Source organism: Syngnathoides biaculeatus, chromosome 9 (assembly GCF_019802595.1).
Source record: "Syngnathoides biaculeatus isolate LvHL_M chromosome 9, ASM1980259v1, whole genome shotgun sequence".
In the NCBI taxonomy this organism is placed as follows: Eukaryota; Metazoa; Chordata; class Actinopteri; order Syngnathiformes; family Syngnathidae; genus Syngnathoides; species Syngnathoides biaculeatus.
In genome coordinates, this window is record NC_084648.1 from 8054989 (window position 1) to 8068778 (window position 13790).

At 40.2% G+C, this 13790-nt stretch overlaps 1 protein-coding gene and 1 pseudogene across 10 annotated transcripts; one reads left to right on the forward strand and one right to left on the reverse strand.

Moving 5' to 3' along the window:
• LOC133506825 (5S ribosomal RNA) lies at window positions 1-119 on the forward strand (annotated as a pseudogene).
• A 410-nt stretch (window positions 120-529) lies between these two features.
• Window positions 530-13745, reverse strand: ift27 (intraflagellar transport 27 homolog (Chlamydomonas)). 10 transcript variants are annotated; one of them, XM_061829301.1, is made up of 8 exons: window positions 13610-13745; window positions 12735-12814; window positions 10188-10259; window positions 3650-3709; window positions 2265-2324; window positions 2061-2178; window positions 813-922; window positions 530-710 (listed from the first exon to the last, which is right to left on the reverse strand). In XM_061829301.1, exons 2-8 carry the CDS (start codon window positions 12777-12779, stop codon window positions 606-608), a joined length of 570 nt encoding a protein of 189 aa, XP_061685285.1. In that variant the 5' UTR covers window positions 12780-12814; window positions 13610-13745; the 3' UTR covers window positions 530-605. The 10 variants fall into 10 exon arrangements, with proteins under 10 accessions (XP_061685285.1, XP_061685287.1, XP_061685283.1 ...); XM_061829303.1 differs by lacking the exon at window positions 13610-13745 and adding an exon at window positions 13379-13475; XM_061829299.1 differs by lacking the exon at window positions 13610-13745 and adding an exon at window positions 13225-13372.
• Between the last annotated feature and the right edge of the window lie 45 nt (window positions 13746-13790).

Genomic DNA, 13790 nt, shown 5'->3' on the forward strand with positions numbered 1-13790 from the left:
ACTTACGGCCATGCTACCCTGAGAACGCCCAATCTTGTCAGATCTCAGAAGTTAAGCGGGTTTGGCCCTGGTTAGTACTTGGATGGGAGACCCCTTGGGAATACCAGGTGCTATAAGCTTCTCTCCCTGGTTGAATGCGCAGGGGTTGCGTCAGGAAGGGCATCCGGCGTAAGACTGTGCCAAACAAATATGCTTTCATCTAAGATGACATGCTGTGGCGACCCCTTACGGGACAACCAAAAACGAAAAGAAGAAGAAGAAGAAAACTCTGTCCTGAAAGCCATCTTATTAACGTTAACCCTTGCTAGAAACCTTAACTTCAGACTTAAAACCTTGACTTAAAAGTTGTTACCCTATTTTTAACCCGTACTTTTAAAACACAAACTTTAATTTGAAATCCCAAACTTATCTTGTTAACAAAGGCTCGAAACCCTAACTTTAAAACCAGTGGGTCCCCTCTTAAGAGTCTAAAGAAGTGGCGTTTAGATTCTGGTAACCATTGGCTCATCATGATGACAGTATTAAGACACAGTGGGAAAAATATTTAATGTAAAAAAAATTAATTGGTGTGCCTAACAAAATATTACAAGGGTCTTTGTGTGTGCCTAGCCTGGACTTAGATTCTGTATAGTCTCTCTGCGTTCTTGGTAAAGAGTGTGAAACGCTCGTGCTAAGCTGAGGAGTGGGGCCTCAACATTCTCCATCTCCTTCTGCAACAGAAGCAAACATCACCCGACAAATCAATTTTTATTTTTTTTTTTTGATTGTTTAGTGTAGTAACTATTTGGAATTTGGTGAGCGTGGACACTCACAGCTGAAGTTTCATGGTACTCTAGCCCCTGGCTGTGGGCCCACTCCTGCGCCACAGCTGTTTGCACCTCCCTCCTGGCTGACAGATCACACTTGTTGCCCACCAAAACCCCTGACACAAACACACGTAACACAAATTAAAAACACTCACAAAACTATATTTCCCATACGGTATTTTAACAAATATGAAGAGACGTTTGCTTATCTCTTGCTTGAAACCCTAATTACAAATACCTTGAAACCGTACTTCACAGGTGTCAAACCCACCCACCACTTAATTTAAGTGGCCCACGAATGCAAATCATCTTTGTTGCTAAAAAATAAAATACCAAAATCGCAAATTGTGCTCATTTTTAATAACATTCACACATTGCTAGCATTTTTTGTGCAGAAGTACCTTCTTAAAAATACATTGAATAATACTTGAACAGATTATTTTGTACCAGATTGGAAGTTATCAATCAATTTGTTGCGTATATGTAATATGATGTGATCCATATGGGTTCACAGCTATACTGTCATGGCCCTTCAAGGGAAACCATAAGCACAAAGTTGCGTGTGACAACGTTGACCATGGCACCCTGGCCTACTTCAAAATACTAATGTTGACTTGAAACCCTTTATTAAAACCTTAACCCTAACTTGAAAACCTAACTTTGACTCTCAACCCTAAGCTAAATCAGACATGGGGGGGAAGAACCCCAAACCAGGCTTATAACCCTAATTAGGAACCTTGCTTTAAACTCAAAAGCCTAATTTGAAACTCTATCCCTAACTTCAAACCCTAGCCTTGGCTTGAGATCCTAACCTGTTTGAAAAACTAACCCAGACTTAAAACCAAACATTAAGACCATAATCCCAAATTTAAACTTCAAATCCTTTTTTGAAACCTAAACCCAGGTGCAACCCAAATTTGAAACCGTAACTTGAAATTAAAACCTTCCAGTAAAATACCAACTGAGACTCGAAACCCTGCTTCAAAAGACTAACCTTGACTTGAAACCCCATTTTGAGACCCCACGTTAAAATATTAACCCAGCCCACAAAAGCCCAAATACTAACTTAGCCCTAACCGTGGGTATTAACACCAATTACCAATCTTATACTTTGGCACGAAATATAATTTGCTCCTTTAAAACACTAACATTCTCTTTAAACCCTGCTTCAAAACTCTAACCCAGACCTGATACTCTTTTCATATAGGCTGAACAAGAGGCACATACTGCATTTGCAAGGTCAGCCTACATTACCAGGAACGTTGAGACCCCTGCAGTGGGTCCGAACCCTCTCCATCCAGCGACCGCAGCTGGCAAAGGAGTTTTCACTGGTCAGGTCAAACACCAGGCAGACCAAAGATGGCTCCCCCCACTGCAGAGTGGACAGAGAATCATATTACGATAAAAGAAGGACGTCACATAACATTAGCCCCCCGCTAGCATGTCAGTGTGTCTCACCATTTTCTCATTGGCTTCTACCAGGGTTTCCTTCCCTGCAGAGTCAATGATGTAAAGCTCCTGAAAGTAAGATCATATTTACTCAGAATTTCATCATTTGTGTACTACTTGGAGTCTGTGGGGTCTTTATTTTCAAACTATATTCAGAAGTCCTAACCATGGCTTCAAACTAGCGCTGCGCATTCATCCATCCATTTTCTGTAGCGTTCTCATCACTAGTGTCGCAGGTTCGTGCTGCACGATTAATCCAAACTGAACCAACAATTATTTTTTTCACATTTAAAATTTAGGCAGTTGTGTATATGAAAAGTGCTTTACATGTAGCAGTGGATGCAAAGCAGTCAGCCAGCCAGCAGGGGGCAAATGTATTGTTTTCAGCTGCTCCCCTCATTGGAAAAAAAGTTTCATCTCCAAAAAGGGGAGCAAGCCCAAAAAAAGTCTGTGAACCACTGGGTTAAGGCTTTATTAGCTCTCAGCACATTGGTGGAGAGGCTCCGTATCACAGTAAACCACTTTTAAAAATTGTCAGAGCAGCTAACTTTACTTGAACATTTTGGCTGGCTTGCTTGCAGCAAAAAAAAAAATTAAAAAAAAAATGCCAGAAGTAAATAGATAGGTGTATAAGTACGGGTTGCACTTTGTTCAAGCATATTTATTGAGTTTGCCATTGGTAGAGTTGAAATTTTGGGGTGTACATTTATGTTTTTAGTATTACCCATGATTTTTTCTTATTAAGATTCATGTAGCATATTACATATTGTTTGCTGAAAGTAGTGCAAAAAAATAAAAGCCTTTCCCAAATATGAGAAATAATCATAATTAATAATTGTGACTACTATATTGATCAAAATAAAACACTAAACACACTCATTTGAAACTTTACCTGTAACTCTTACTGTATTTTGAAACCATACTTTAAGATGTTAATCCTAGCTAATTACAAACCCGAATGAACATTTGAAACAGTACTCTTGAAAATCCACAATTAGCCACAATTTAAAAGACTAATCCTGACTGAAACCACATCCCTGTATTTAAACTTTACTTTAAAATGCCTAGCTCAAAAACTTTATTTGAAATCCTATCCTATGTCTGAAACCCTAACCAAGGCTTTAAAAAAAAAAAAAATTGAAACCCTAACCCAAAATGACAACGGACCAGTCTTTAAAATCCTGATTTGTGCTTGTGGGAGGCCATTGGTTGCTTTATTACAATAGGCGATTGACATTGACTGTGTCATATATATTTATCTGTAAAACAATGTGGATTTGTAAAAAATTCTTGCTGACCATATGAGCAGTTAACCACGACTACCTAGCTTGGATAGCTTTGTTCCATCAACATGTAGCAGGTGTTTACCGGAGAGAGACAATGAGCTAGCTCACCACGCTGTCGCCGCTGTCGGGGATGTTGACGCTTTTGATAAGCAGCTCCACTCGTGTTGTCTGTCAAACAAACACAACAACCCTCATAATTAATAAGTTAAGCAAACAATTCCAGTGTGTGGCTGGATAAAAGCCAGAGAAGGGGAGAAAATAAGTGGGGGGGGGGCAACTTTCCAGGTAGTCTCAATGAGGCTATTGGAGCGTTAGCCTTTTCCATTGCTGCCTTATTGTCCTCAATTAGTGTAATTTGATAGCACGTCTCGATGTGTTAGTATTGTAATTTCCGGCCTACAAGCCCCGACTTTCTTCACACGCTTTCAACCCTGTAGTTTATGCGGTGATGAGGCTAATTTCTGCATTTTTTTTTCTAAGAGTCGCAAGGGGGCACTCGAGCGGAAAAGGTAAGAATGAGACCGGTGGATTATATGTGCCGAGGAAGTGACTTTTACCGGCCCTGTTAGCGCGGCGCTAGTGTTAGCGCTGTGCTAACGTGTTGCTGCTGTGTTACTGGCGTCTCAGTGATATTTACCAGTAAGTTTTATTTTAAGCAGCCCTGTTAGCACTAGTGCGACAATGCTAGCATTAAACTCTTTCTATGTACCGTCTTTCTTTGTAAATATCTCGTTTCAATGTGGGCAAAATCCTAGTTTGAAACTCTAACCCAGGTTGAAAAACCCTATCATGCCAACTGATTTTGAAACTCTAACTCGAAACCTCAATTCTAGCTTTAACCCCTAATTTAAAAAAAAAAAAAAAAAACAAGCCTCGCTTGAAAGCCTAAATCTAACTAGAAACTTTAGAGCCCCCATTTTGTAACCCCATAAACATGCACACGTGTAAAGGAAATCACCTGTAAGCCATCTATTGTGAAGTTCAATGTTATAAGTTAAGTTTGAAATGACAAACTGTTTTGGGATCATATTTTGTGGTATACTTATATATACTAATACAGGCGATTACTAACATTTTGGGATAGGTCAACTCCTTATGTTTTTTTCACTACGGCAGGGACTTACTACAACCAGCTGCTAACAACCTTTACCTGACCTTCAAAAACTTGTGTGGTTTACATCATCAAGGATTTGCTTTGTGTCCATAAAAGGAAGACCGAGATCCCAGTCACAGAGTTCAAAACACACATAGATACGCACCTACACATTCACACACACACAAGAACACACTGCAGTGATGCTCTAATGAGCTACCGTGATGCGCAGAAAGCCTCTCTCCGGAATGTCAATGAGGAGCCCGTTACTGGCAAATACACTGGGAATATCACTAACAGCCTGTCTGACATTTCCAGCAAGGAGGACGACGTGAGCAGAATGGCCGCAGGCCTGCACTGGCCTTTATGGCGAAGAATCGAGGAAGACGAGGATGGGGATTAATGAACCCAGCGGTTGCTTTTAATACCTTGGAAGCAGAGGGAAGACAAATGTCTTTACCAGGGGTACAGGGGCCTTGGTTTAGGTTTTAGATTTACGTTTCGGGGTAAGGTGTTAGGTAAGATCCTATGGGTAGGTTTAGATCCAAGTTTAGGGATGAGGTTTTAAATTTGTTTTGGTTTTAGGGGCGGGATTATGGTTGGGGTTAGTCGCAAGAGTGCTGTTTTACGCTTGGAGGAAAGGCATAGTGGCGTTTTTGGGGTATGATTAGGGCTTAGAGTCAGAAGATGAAGTTAGATTTAAAAATGCTTTCTTTTAAGAGAGGCCTGCGAGCATCAGTGTACCGGCCAACTGGATAATTGAATTAATTGATAATTGATCGGAGGAGGAGGAGTGAAGCTCCAGGGAGAAGAGATAGCGAGGGTGGATGACTTCAAATACTTGAGGTCAACAATACAGAGCAGAGGAGAGTGTGGTAAGGAAGTGAAGAAACGGGGTCCAAGCGGGGTGGAACAGTTGGCGGAAGGTATCTGGTGTTCTATGCGACAGAAGAGTCTACGCAAGGATGAAGGGCAAAGTTTAAAAAACAGTGGTGAGGCCGGCCATGATGTGCAGATTAGAGACGGTGGCACTGAAGGAACAACAGGAAGCAGAACTGGAGGTAGCAGAAATTAAGATGCTTAGGTTCTTCCTTGGAGTGAACAGATTGGATAGGATTAGAAATGAGCTCATTAGAGGAACAGCCAAAGTTGGATGTTTTGGAGACAAGGTTAGTGAGAGCAGACTTAGAAGGTTTGGATACGTTCAGGGACGAGAGTTGAATATATTGGTAGAAGGGTGTTGAGGATGGAGCTGCCAGGCAAAAGAGTGAGAGGAAGACCAAAGAAAAGATGGATGGATGTTGTGAGGGAGGACATGAGGACAGTGGGTCTTAGAGAAGAAGATGCATGAGATAGGCTTAGATGGGAAAAGATGACGTGCTGTGGCGACCCCTAACGGGACAAGCCGAAAGGAAAAGAAGAAGAAGATTGGGGGCAGTTAGCATGCCTGAAGGATCATATAGAACAATAAGAGCCATTTGTAAAAACTATTTAAAAAATATATTAGTGTAGTGCCTCGCAACAGCTTTCAGGAAAGTTCCCTGTCAGTAAATAGTGGGGTGTGTCAAATGTCTGTAGGAAAAGATCATTCGGGTGTATTGGGGTTGCTTCATTGTCAATATTACAATCAAAAGACATCTGCTCATTTACTCTCGAAGTCAGTCCAGCCTGGATCGACTTCCAGACCACTCATGCTAAGGTGTGTGTCAGTATTGTATTATTATTATTATTGTATTGCAGGGGTGCTGCTGTTTTGAGTCCTGTCCTTGTGACTTCTGACAAGTATGCCATGGCACATTAGTGTGCTGTGAGAGCGCTTCTGGTGTTCAGAGTGAGTTTCCAAGCCACTTATCCTCACAAGGATGGTGGGTGTACTGCAGGAAATTTTCAAATTTCACTTAATTGGTGATGCATCTTTGTTCATCTAACTATGGCTGTGGCATATAAGTTTAGACAGACGGTACAAATAAATGATCTTCTATTAGATGGCAGAAAGTGAATATTTCTGTATCCACTTTTTTGTGACTTTTCTTTTTTTTTTTTTTGGTGCACCGTGATATTTTTCTAATGTAAAATATCTGCCTTGGCTAAATAAAGGTTGGGTACGCCTGCTCTACGTGACATGAATAGCATGTGACGATGGAGAGAGCATTGGGAGTGTCCAGAGAAAGGGTTATTGGGAGATGAGCACTGTGTAATGAGATTAGTGTTGAACATACGTATGCATCTTAAAAAAGATCTCAAGAGTGTGAGGGTCTGCCAGGAGAATCCTTGAGAAGTTGAATCTGAAAAATACACCCGCGGTTTTTTATTTCTTCATTGTATAGTTGATTTTTTTAGAGCTGGGGACCAGTTAAGGGTGTAGTCCGCCTTTCACCCGAAGTTGGCTGGCAGAGGCTCCAGCACTCCGCGACCCTTGCGTGGATAAGCAGCTTGGAAAATGGCTGGATGGGTGTGATGTAATGTTTGGAAATGTGGTCATCATTTGAGTGTTTGATGGAGAGGAAGAAGTGGGAGCACGCAAGGACAAGGTGATCTGTTTGATGCACTGCAGGTACCTCTTTGAGTAACCCTTGTCCTGAAGAGCTCGGAGGAGGGCTACTATCACTACTGCAGAATCCAAATGCAAAACCATGAGTCATTCAACTTTTGGTAGAAACACTTATTACGGTTCCACGTGCTTAAAATTCAAGCACAACACAAAAATCATATATGTGCATTTTTCATCATTCCCCAAAGCAATTAGACGACTCATGGCCGTACAAATACTCTGATCCCACTTCACCAACCTGACATATAGCTCCTGGGCAGGTGGAGATACTTTCAGGAAAACAGATTACGTAAACACTGTAGACGACTGCCAATTATGTTCTGCAAATGGATGAACTCTTCTCAGAAAGCTACAGAGGAGGGCACCCCGTGAGTTTCAACGCTGAGCCATCCAGCATGCATTCACAGTTTCTTTAGCCACATCTCCCGCTTCGCTCCCATAATAGACAAAGCCAGCCTAGGTGGCTACCTGGGTGATCCTCCCAGCAGCATACACTTCTCTCAAAGGTTAAGCCAGGCAAGTCGAAGTACACATCGACCTGTACAATGACACTGCAGATGGCCCAGGACCCGGTTATCAGTTGCTTGCATAGTCTGTGGCAAAACATGCAAACAGCAACCCCCAGGGAAACCTGCATTTCAAAACACGCAAAATGCATTCAGGGCTCTCGCATGTCATGAGATATGACAATGCAGGTAATGCGGAGAAGCTTCTCTATATTTAAAAAAAAAATGGCACTCACTTAAAAAAGGGTTCCCAGTCACTCACATTTGAAAAATGTACAGGTGTGGTCAGTCATGCCTGCAGATAAAGTTGCGGGTGTGATTAGGGATGGAATCTCAAGATCTTAAAATAATTTACTGGATTAATATAACTGTAAATTAAAAATAGAATAAACAAATACCTAACTAAAATAGAAAACAAAAATGTCAAACTCAGAAATGATCACTTCCAATTTCAACTCATCCATTGTAAAAACAGTGCCAAACAAATATGACCGTTCATTTGAGATGTCACGCTGTGGCGACCCTTAACGGGACAAGCAGAAAGAAACTTTATTAGTAGAACATGATAGAAAACGGTATTTAACATTTTTCATCAATAAAAATTGGCTTGTTAAGTTAACAACGTTTATGAAATAAACCCGTAAATTAATGTCAAGACAACACAAGATAAGCGACGTCTTTCCATATCTATTTTTTCCACTCATAACAAATTTTATGCGCATAATTTTTTGTGCTCGACTGTGCAGATTTGTGAGCGTGATGGCGTGCGATCGTGCACGTCAAATCACAGGGACTGGGTTCCAGGGTAAAGAGAAGTAAACAACTACGTGAAAATAGATCACTTCAACTGTCGTGCCACAATTTTCTAGGGATTAAAATGTCAGTAATGACAAGTTGTTACTCTACAAAGTGGCATATTTACATTAAACAGAGTATGCCATGTTCAGGAAAAGTGTTTTGTGTTAGATATAAACAAAACACATTTTGATCACAATTACAAGACATAATGGCATCATCGAGGATCAATACTTAGTATTGGCGAGTACTCAAATTTAAGTACTTGTAGTCTCCTCGCAAAAATTGTCCGAGTTCATCCGTCGTGTGTGTATGTGTGTAAACAAGGCAAATACCTCTGTTCCAGAGTCCTGCTGAATTAATTATCGACACTCCTGCCACCTTAAAGTTAGACCCCCGCCCTGACCCCCAAGAGTGCTGACTCAGGGAGAGTTGAGTGCACACACACACACAAACAACAATGAACAATACATGAGATTAGGCTCAGTCTTTCAAGCTTTTTGACCCTTTTGAGAGATATTCCAATCACAAACCCCTTGTGGCTTGGGGGAATGACGAAATACATACACGTGACTTTCACACCTTGTTTAAATATTAAAATTTAGAAAATCGATAAACTCCGGCACTCCTGCAACCTTTTGTGAGGATAACCGGCTTGGAAAATGGACATAGTACTGACGACAAAAGCTGGAAACCTTTTTAAGCAGCTTCAATGTGAATAATTTGGATGTCAGGAGGGTAATTTGCACATATAAACATAATTTAATTTGGGAAAACAACATTTTAACATGGTATTTTTGGCTTTGATATATTTGCTGTATGGACTATTTTTTACTTAATATTTAATCAAATTCATTCTCCAAACAACAACTACACAACAGTATTGTGTGTAGTGAGCTTATTATCTTTAACTTGTGCTTGTAATTGACCATATAACCCCCATATATTGCGTATATATAGTGTGTAATTCACATTGAACATTCATTAGTGAACAACAACACGTACGTCACACAAACGTTTGTGCTTGTCGTCTATAGCTTGTTGAAACGCTGACATAAATTGACTGAAAACTTCCCGGTGAGGTTAAAGACATGCTTGCTTTCCCTGGTGTAAAATTAGCAGAAATAATGCAAATTAGCATTAACCTCACGGGCATTCATTGGCTCATTATGCAGTCGTGCACTTCAGTGAGTGATCGGAGCTGTGCAAGACCTTGAAAGGCTGATTGAGGACACTTCATTAGGTAAATTGGGCTCTATAAAAATCTTACATTCATATTATGTACAGAGGGTTAGGGAATAAGTATCAACACGAACAAGCCCCGATGCAGGTAGTAAAAACTTGTGAATAGTAAATACCTCGATAAAATATTACATCATTACAATTAACATTTTTGTCATTGCACAGTATACAACAATTTACAATTTTAATATTTTACACCTTTATATAAACCCAACTTTAGCCTAAAACACTTAAAAACGTAATTTACCAATAGTAAATTACTTAATTTCGATTTAGAAAAAATGCATCAAAGCAGGACAACATTGTTATTTCGTAAGCTGTAAAAAATATGAACTACTGTACTATTGTCTTGTTTTCCATTTTATTATGTGTTTGATGCTGTGATACATACAGTACATTAGGGCAGAAAATGGATGGTGAGCGGTTTTCGGGACACTAGCTTCTTACAAGGATTCTCACCTCCAATGTTTGCTGTATTCTCTTCTCAACATCCCTCGCTCTCATCAATCCACCGAGTGACTGGGGCTCCCACTGCAGGGTACGCTTGGCACAGCTTGATCGTTATTTAGGCAGCTTAATGAAACATTAACAGTGCCTTCGCCCCCTGGTGGTTGGCTGACTACTGATTAAGAACGTGCTTCATAAAATATGCATTCAGAGCCCACATTTCAAATGTAAAAATCGCCAACCGTGAGGTTATGTCAATGATAGCCAAAATCTTGATTGCGATTGAAATTGTGCAGCCCTCCCGTAGATACGCTTATTTTCTAAATACATAATCACAAACGACTTGTCTTTAGATGGGCATTTACTCTAACTGAGCAGATGTTAACTTTCACCATTGCTGGATTTATGCTCCGAGGTCAACGCCGCAAAGAGCCTCGCCTGCCTGTCTGATCTCTACTGGAATCTCCAATCATGTTGTTGTTAAGGGACAAACTGACCGGCGGCCAATGCTAGCAACTCCTCCACTAACATTCGCTGTAAACGGAGCATAGCAATTGGATGTTACAGAAAGTGTGAATAAGTGAGTTTTTATAACAAGTAGTTTGCAAATATTGGATCTCCAGTAGATGGAGGTTCACTGGAGTGAGTTGTGGACAAAAGTGTGGATTTATATGATGTAGAGTGGTACCTAAGAGTTTAGTTTGTTCCATGACCAAGCTTGCAGCACAATTTACCCATACAGCAAATCCATTTTCACCAATGAAATAACTCGAATTACAATCAAGCCCACCTAAAACCACCAACAATTAATTCTCAAGTATTTTCAGAAGAAAAAAATGCACATACATGTATTAAAGGTCTAATCCAGAGAACCTATATTTTATTTGTATATCACACAAATGTAGCTAATTTTTCATTCAAAAATATTCAAAAAATTCTCAACACAACAGAGATGAAATAAATTAGCGCCAAAGTGCACATTTTCTTTGGAATCCGAATGCCTCTCATGTCTGTTTCTAACCGAGGCTCTGTTGAAGCTGCTTCCATGTGACGTCACACCTAGACAACCCCAGTAAAGACAATGGGTTCCTACAAAGACAATCATACACACTGCAAGTGGGATCTCGACGAGATAGACAGCAGTGATGAAGAAGTTTTTATAGAATGCTCTCTGGAAGAGATAGAAACTGAAGGGGAATTTTCTTATTCTTCCTATGATCGAAAAACATCCCTCGCAGGTGTAATTCATCCATATATGTTCGAACGTGAGTGGACGAATGCAACACAAGGACAGGATTCTGCGAGACCTGACGAAGTTGACGTTGAACTTCGCACCCAAAACACAGACGGGTAGGTGCCTCGAGAAATCTACGTACACTTTGTTGACGAAATAATCTAATTCAAATATGTTTAAACGTCTGACGCTGCTTGCACACAACATTGAGTCGTTTGTTTTTGTATTTGCGACTGAGTCGGCGTAAAACAAATATCAAAACCTTCAGTATCATTCTGCGTTTAAAGATCACATGTTTATATGTTTATTTACATGCATTTAGCCCATATTTTAAATAACGCGCCGAACATTTGAGAGCACACACTGTCATAGTCGAATTTGAGGAAGACCTCAGGGTCAACAGTACACTAAGTTTATACAGTGTCCAAATTCTGCCACCTCCTAAACATCACATGGATACGGATATTAGCTGACATCTATATCTGAATCGCTATTGTACTTACATTTAAAACGAGGTAGATATTTGTCAATACTAACAATTAAACACGCACGTACTTACTTGCTATCATAGCCAAGTGAACACTGCACCGGGTTTTCAAAGCAATCCTCAGTGAAATGCTTGGAACATATTACTGTTCACTTTTTTTTGTAAGTCCAATGCGCTCGCTTTGTCTTCACAAACCTGGTCCATAACCTGCCTATCTGTTCATGTTTCGGCCATTCATGTAACCTGACTCTGTCGGCGTTTGGCGCAGAACAGCCATATGCAACACACTTCCTCACCATCTTCGCTAGCATTTTTACTCTCTGGTTAAATGGTATCTAGGTGTGACATTACATTTCCTGAAAGAACCGCAACTTCCCGAATCTAAGCGACATTTCGAACAAAATCTTGAGACTGACTTTGACGCTAATTTGTTTCATTTCTGTTGTGTTGATAATTTTTTAAATATTTGTTTATGAAATTTTAGCTACATTTGTGTGATAGACAAATCAAATACATTTCCTCTGGACGAGGACTTTAAAACATAATAATGTGGGAAAAAAATGAGCTTTTTATAAAGTGTGTGTGTGTTTCTTTCGGCTTGTCCCTTTCGGGGTAGTAAAATCAATTAATGAAATGATGAATGCATTCCTTGCCCACATGCAAGGGCATTACAGTACATTATTGACTTTTTTACTGTTTTACTAATTATTAATTTGGCTCACAACACAAAGCAAAACAACAACATACATCTAGCATGTAACAGCTCGTAGGTCTACAAACTTGGAAGTTGGGGCTCTTGTAAATCAAGGTTGACAAGGTTGATGTGAAATGTTCTCACCATGCTGTAGTTCTTTTGGAAGAGAGCGCCATCACTGTGGAACATCTGCGACAGGGCACTTTTGCCCACTGCTGGATCACCTGGGTACAAACACATAAAAAGACATAAGGGGGATCAATGATTCAAAAAAAAAAAAAAAAAAAACGTCTTCAAGTAGACGGCTGTAGTTAACGTGTATCCAGCAACTGTATGTGCATTTGTGAGCACCGCATCATCATCCTTAAAATTTCCTTGTATGCTTGCTTTTTTTTTTTTTTAACATGGTTTTGGGTGGTGTTCCGTGTATAAAAGCTGTGTTTTGGCTTGATAAAGGTTACGAAACACTGTATTAGTACAACACCAACAAATAACTAGAGCCTCAGGTTAGAGGGAAATGAAAAATAAACGTAAGACTGGTGAATCAAAGTCGAATACATATTGACTGTTGCCTGATTAGCTAGCCACCACTGCTCCGGCGACAGACCATCACAGTTCATTAAACGCCACGTACCAACAAGCAGACATCTCGCCCTCAACCTCACCATGACAAGAGGGGGATTAATACGAATTCCGACTCTAGTTTCCTTTTTAAAAAAAAAAACGTTTTCAATATTATTTTATCCTGTACACATTAGCTAGAGAAATGCAACATGTGTCATAGCAACCGTTTGCGGAGAACTCTCATTGGTTACGCCCGGGTGTACGTCACTATGCAGGTGTGTCGTCATTGGTTACATTTCAAGGAAGATGGGTTTGTTTTGCCCTTTGTTCAGTCTGTCAGGTTAAAGCAGCTTCATGCACCGTCTCTTCGGTATTAATTTTCTTGATATCGCCGCAGCGTTTATGACGTTTAATCGTCATAAGTGATTGGACTTTTCACACGTCGGGCAACTCACAGTTTGGCGTCTTCCCGGGGACCACCAGAAAGCGCTAAAACTCTAAATCTTGTGCCACGCATTAAACCAATATTAATTTGTCATCTTTAATAAAACTATTGTTGTTCTAATGTGTAGTACATGTCAGTAAACGTTTGTTTATAAAGCCTTTTGGCGGTTGAAGGGTAACTGGGTGTAAGTG

Coding starts and splice junctions, on each gene's coding strand:
- ift27 (XM_061829299.1), bottom strand. CDS start 13,258: ATGGTGAGGTTGAGGGCGAGATGTCTGCTTGTTG. Junction 12,815..13,224: donor GGCGAGATGTCTGCTTGTTG/GTACGTGGCGTT, acceptor GTTTGTACCCAG/GTGATCCAGCAGTGGGCAAA. Junction 3,710..10,187: donor GAATACAGCAAACATTGGAG/GTGAGAATCCTT, acceptor TTTGTTTGACAG/ACAACACGAGTGGAGCTGCT.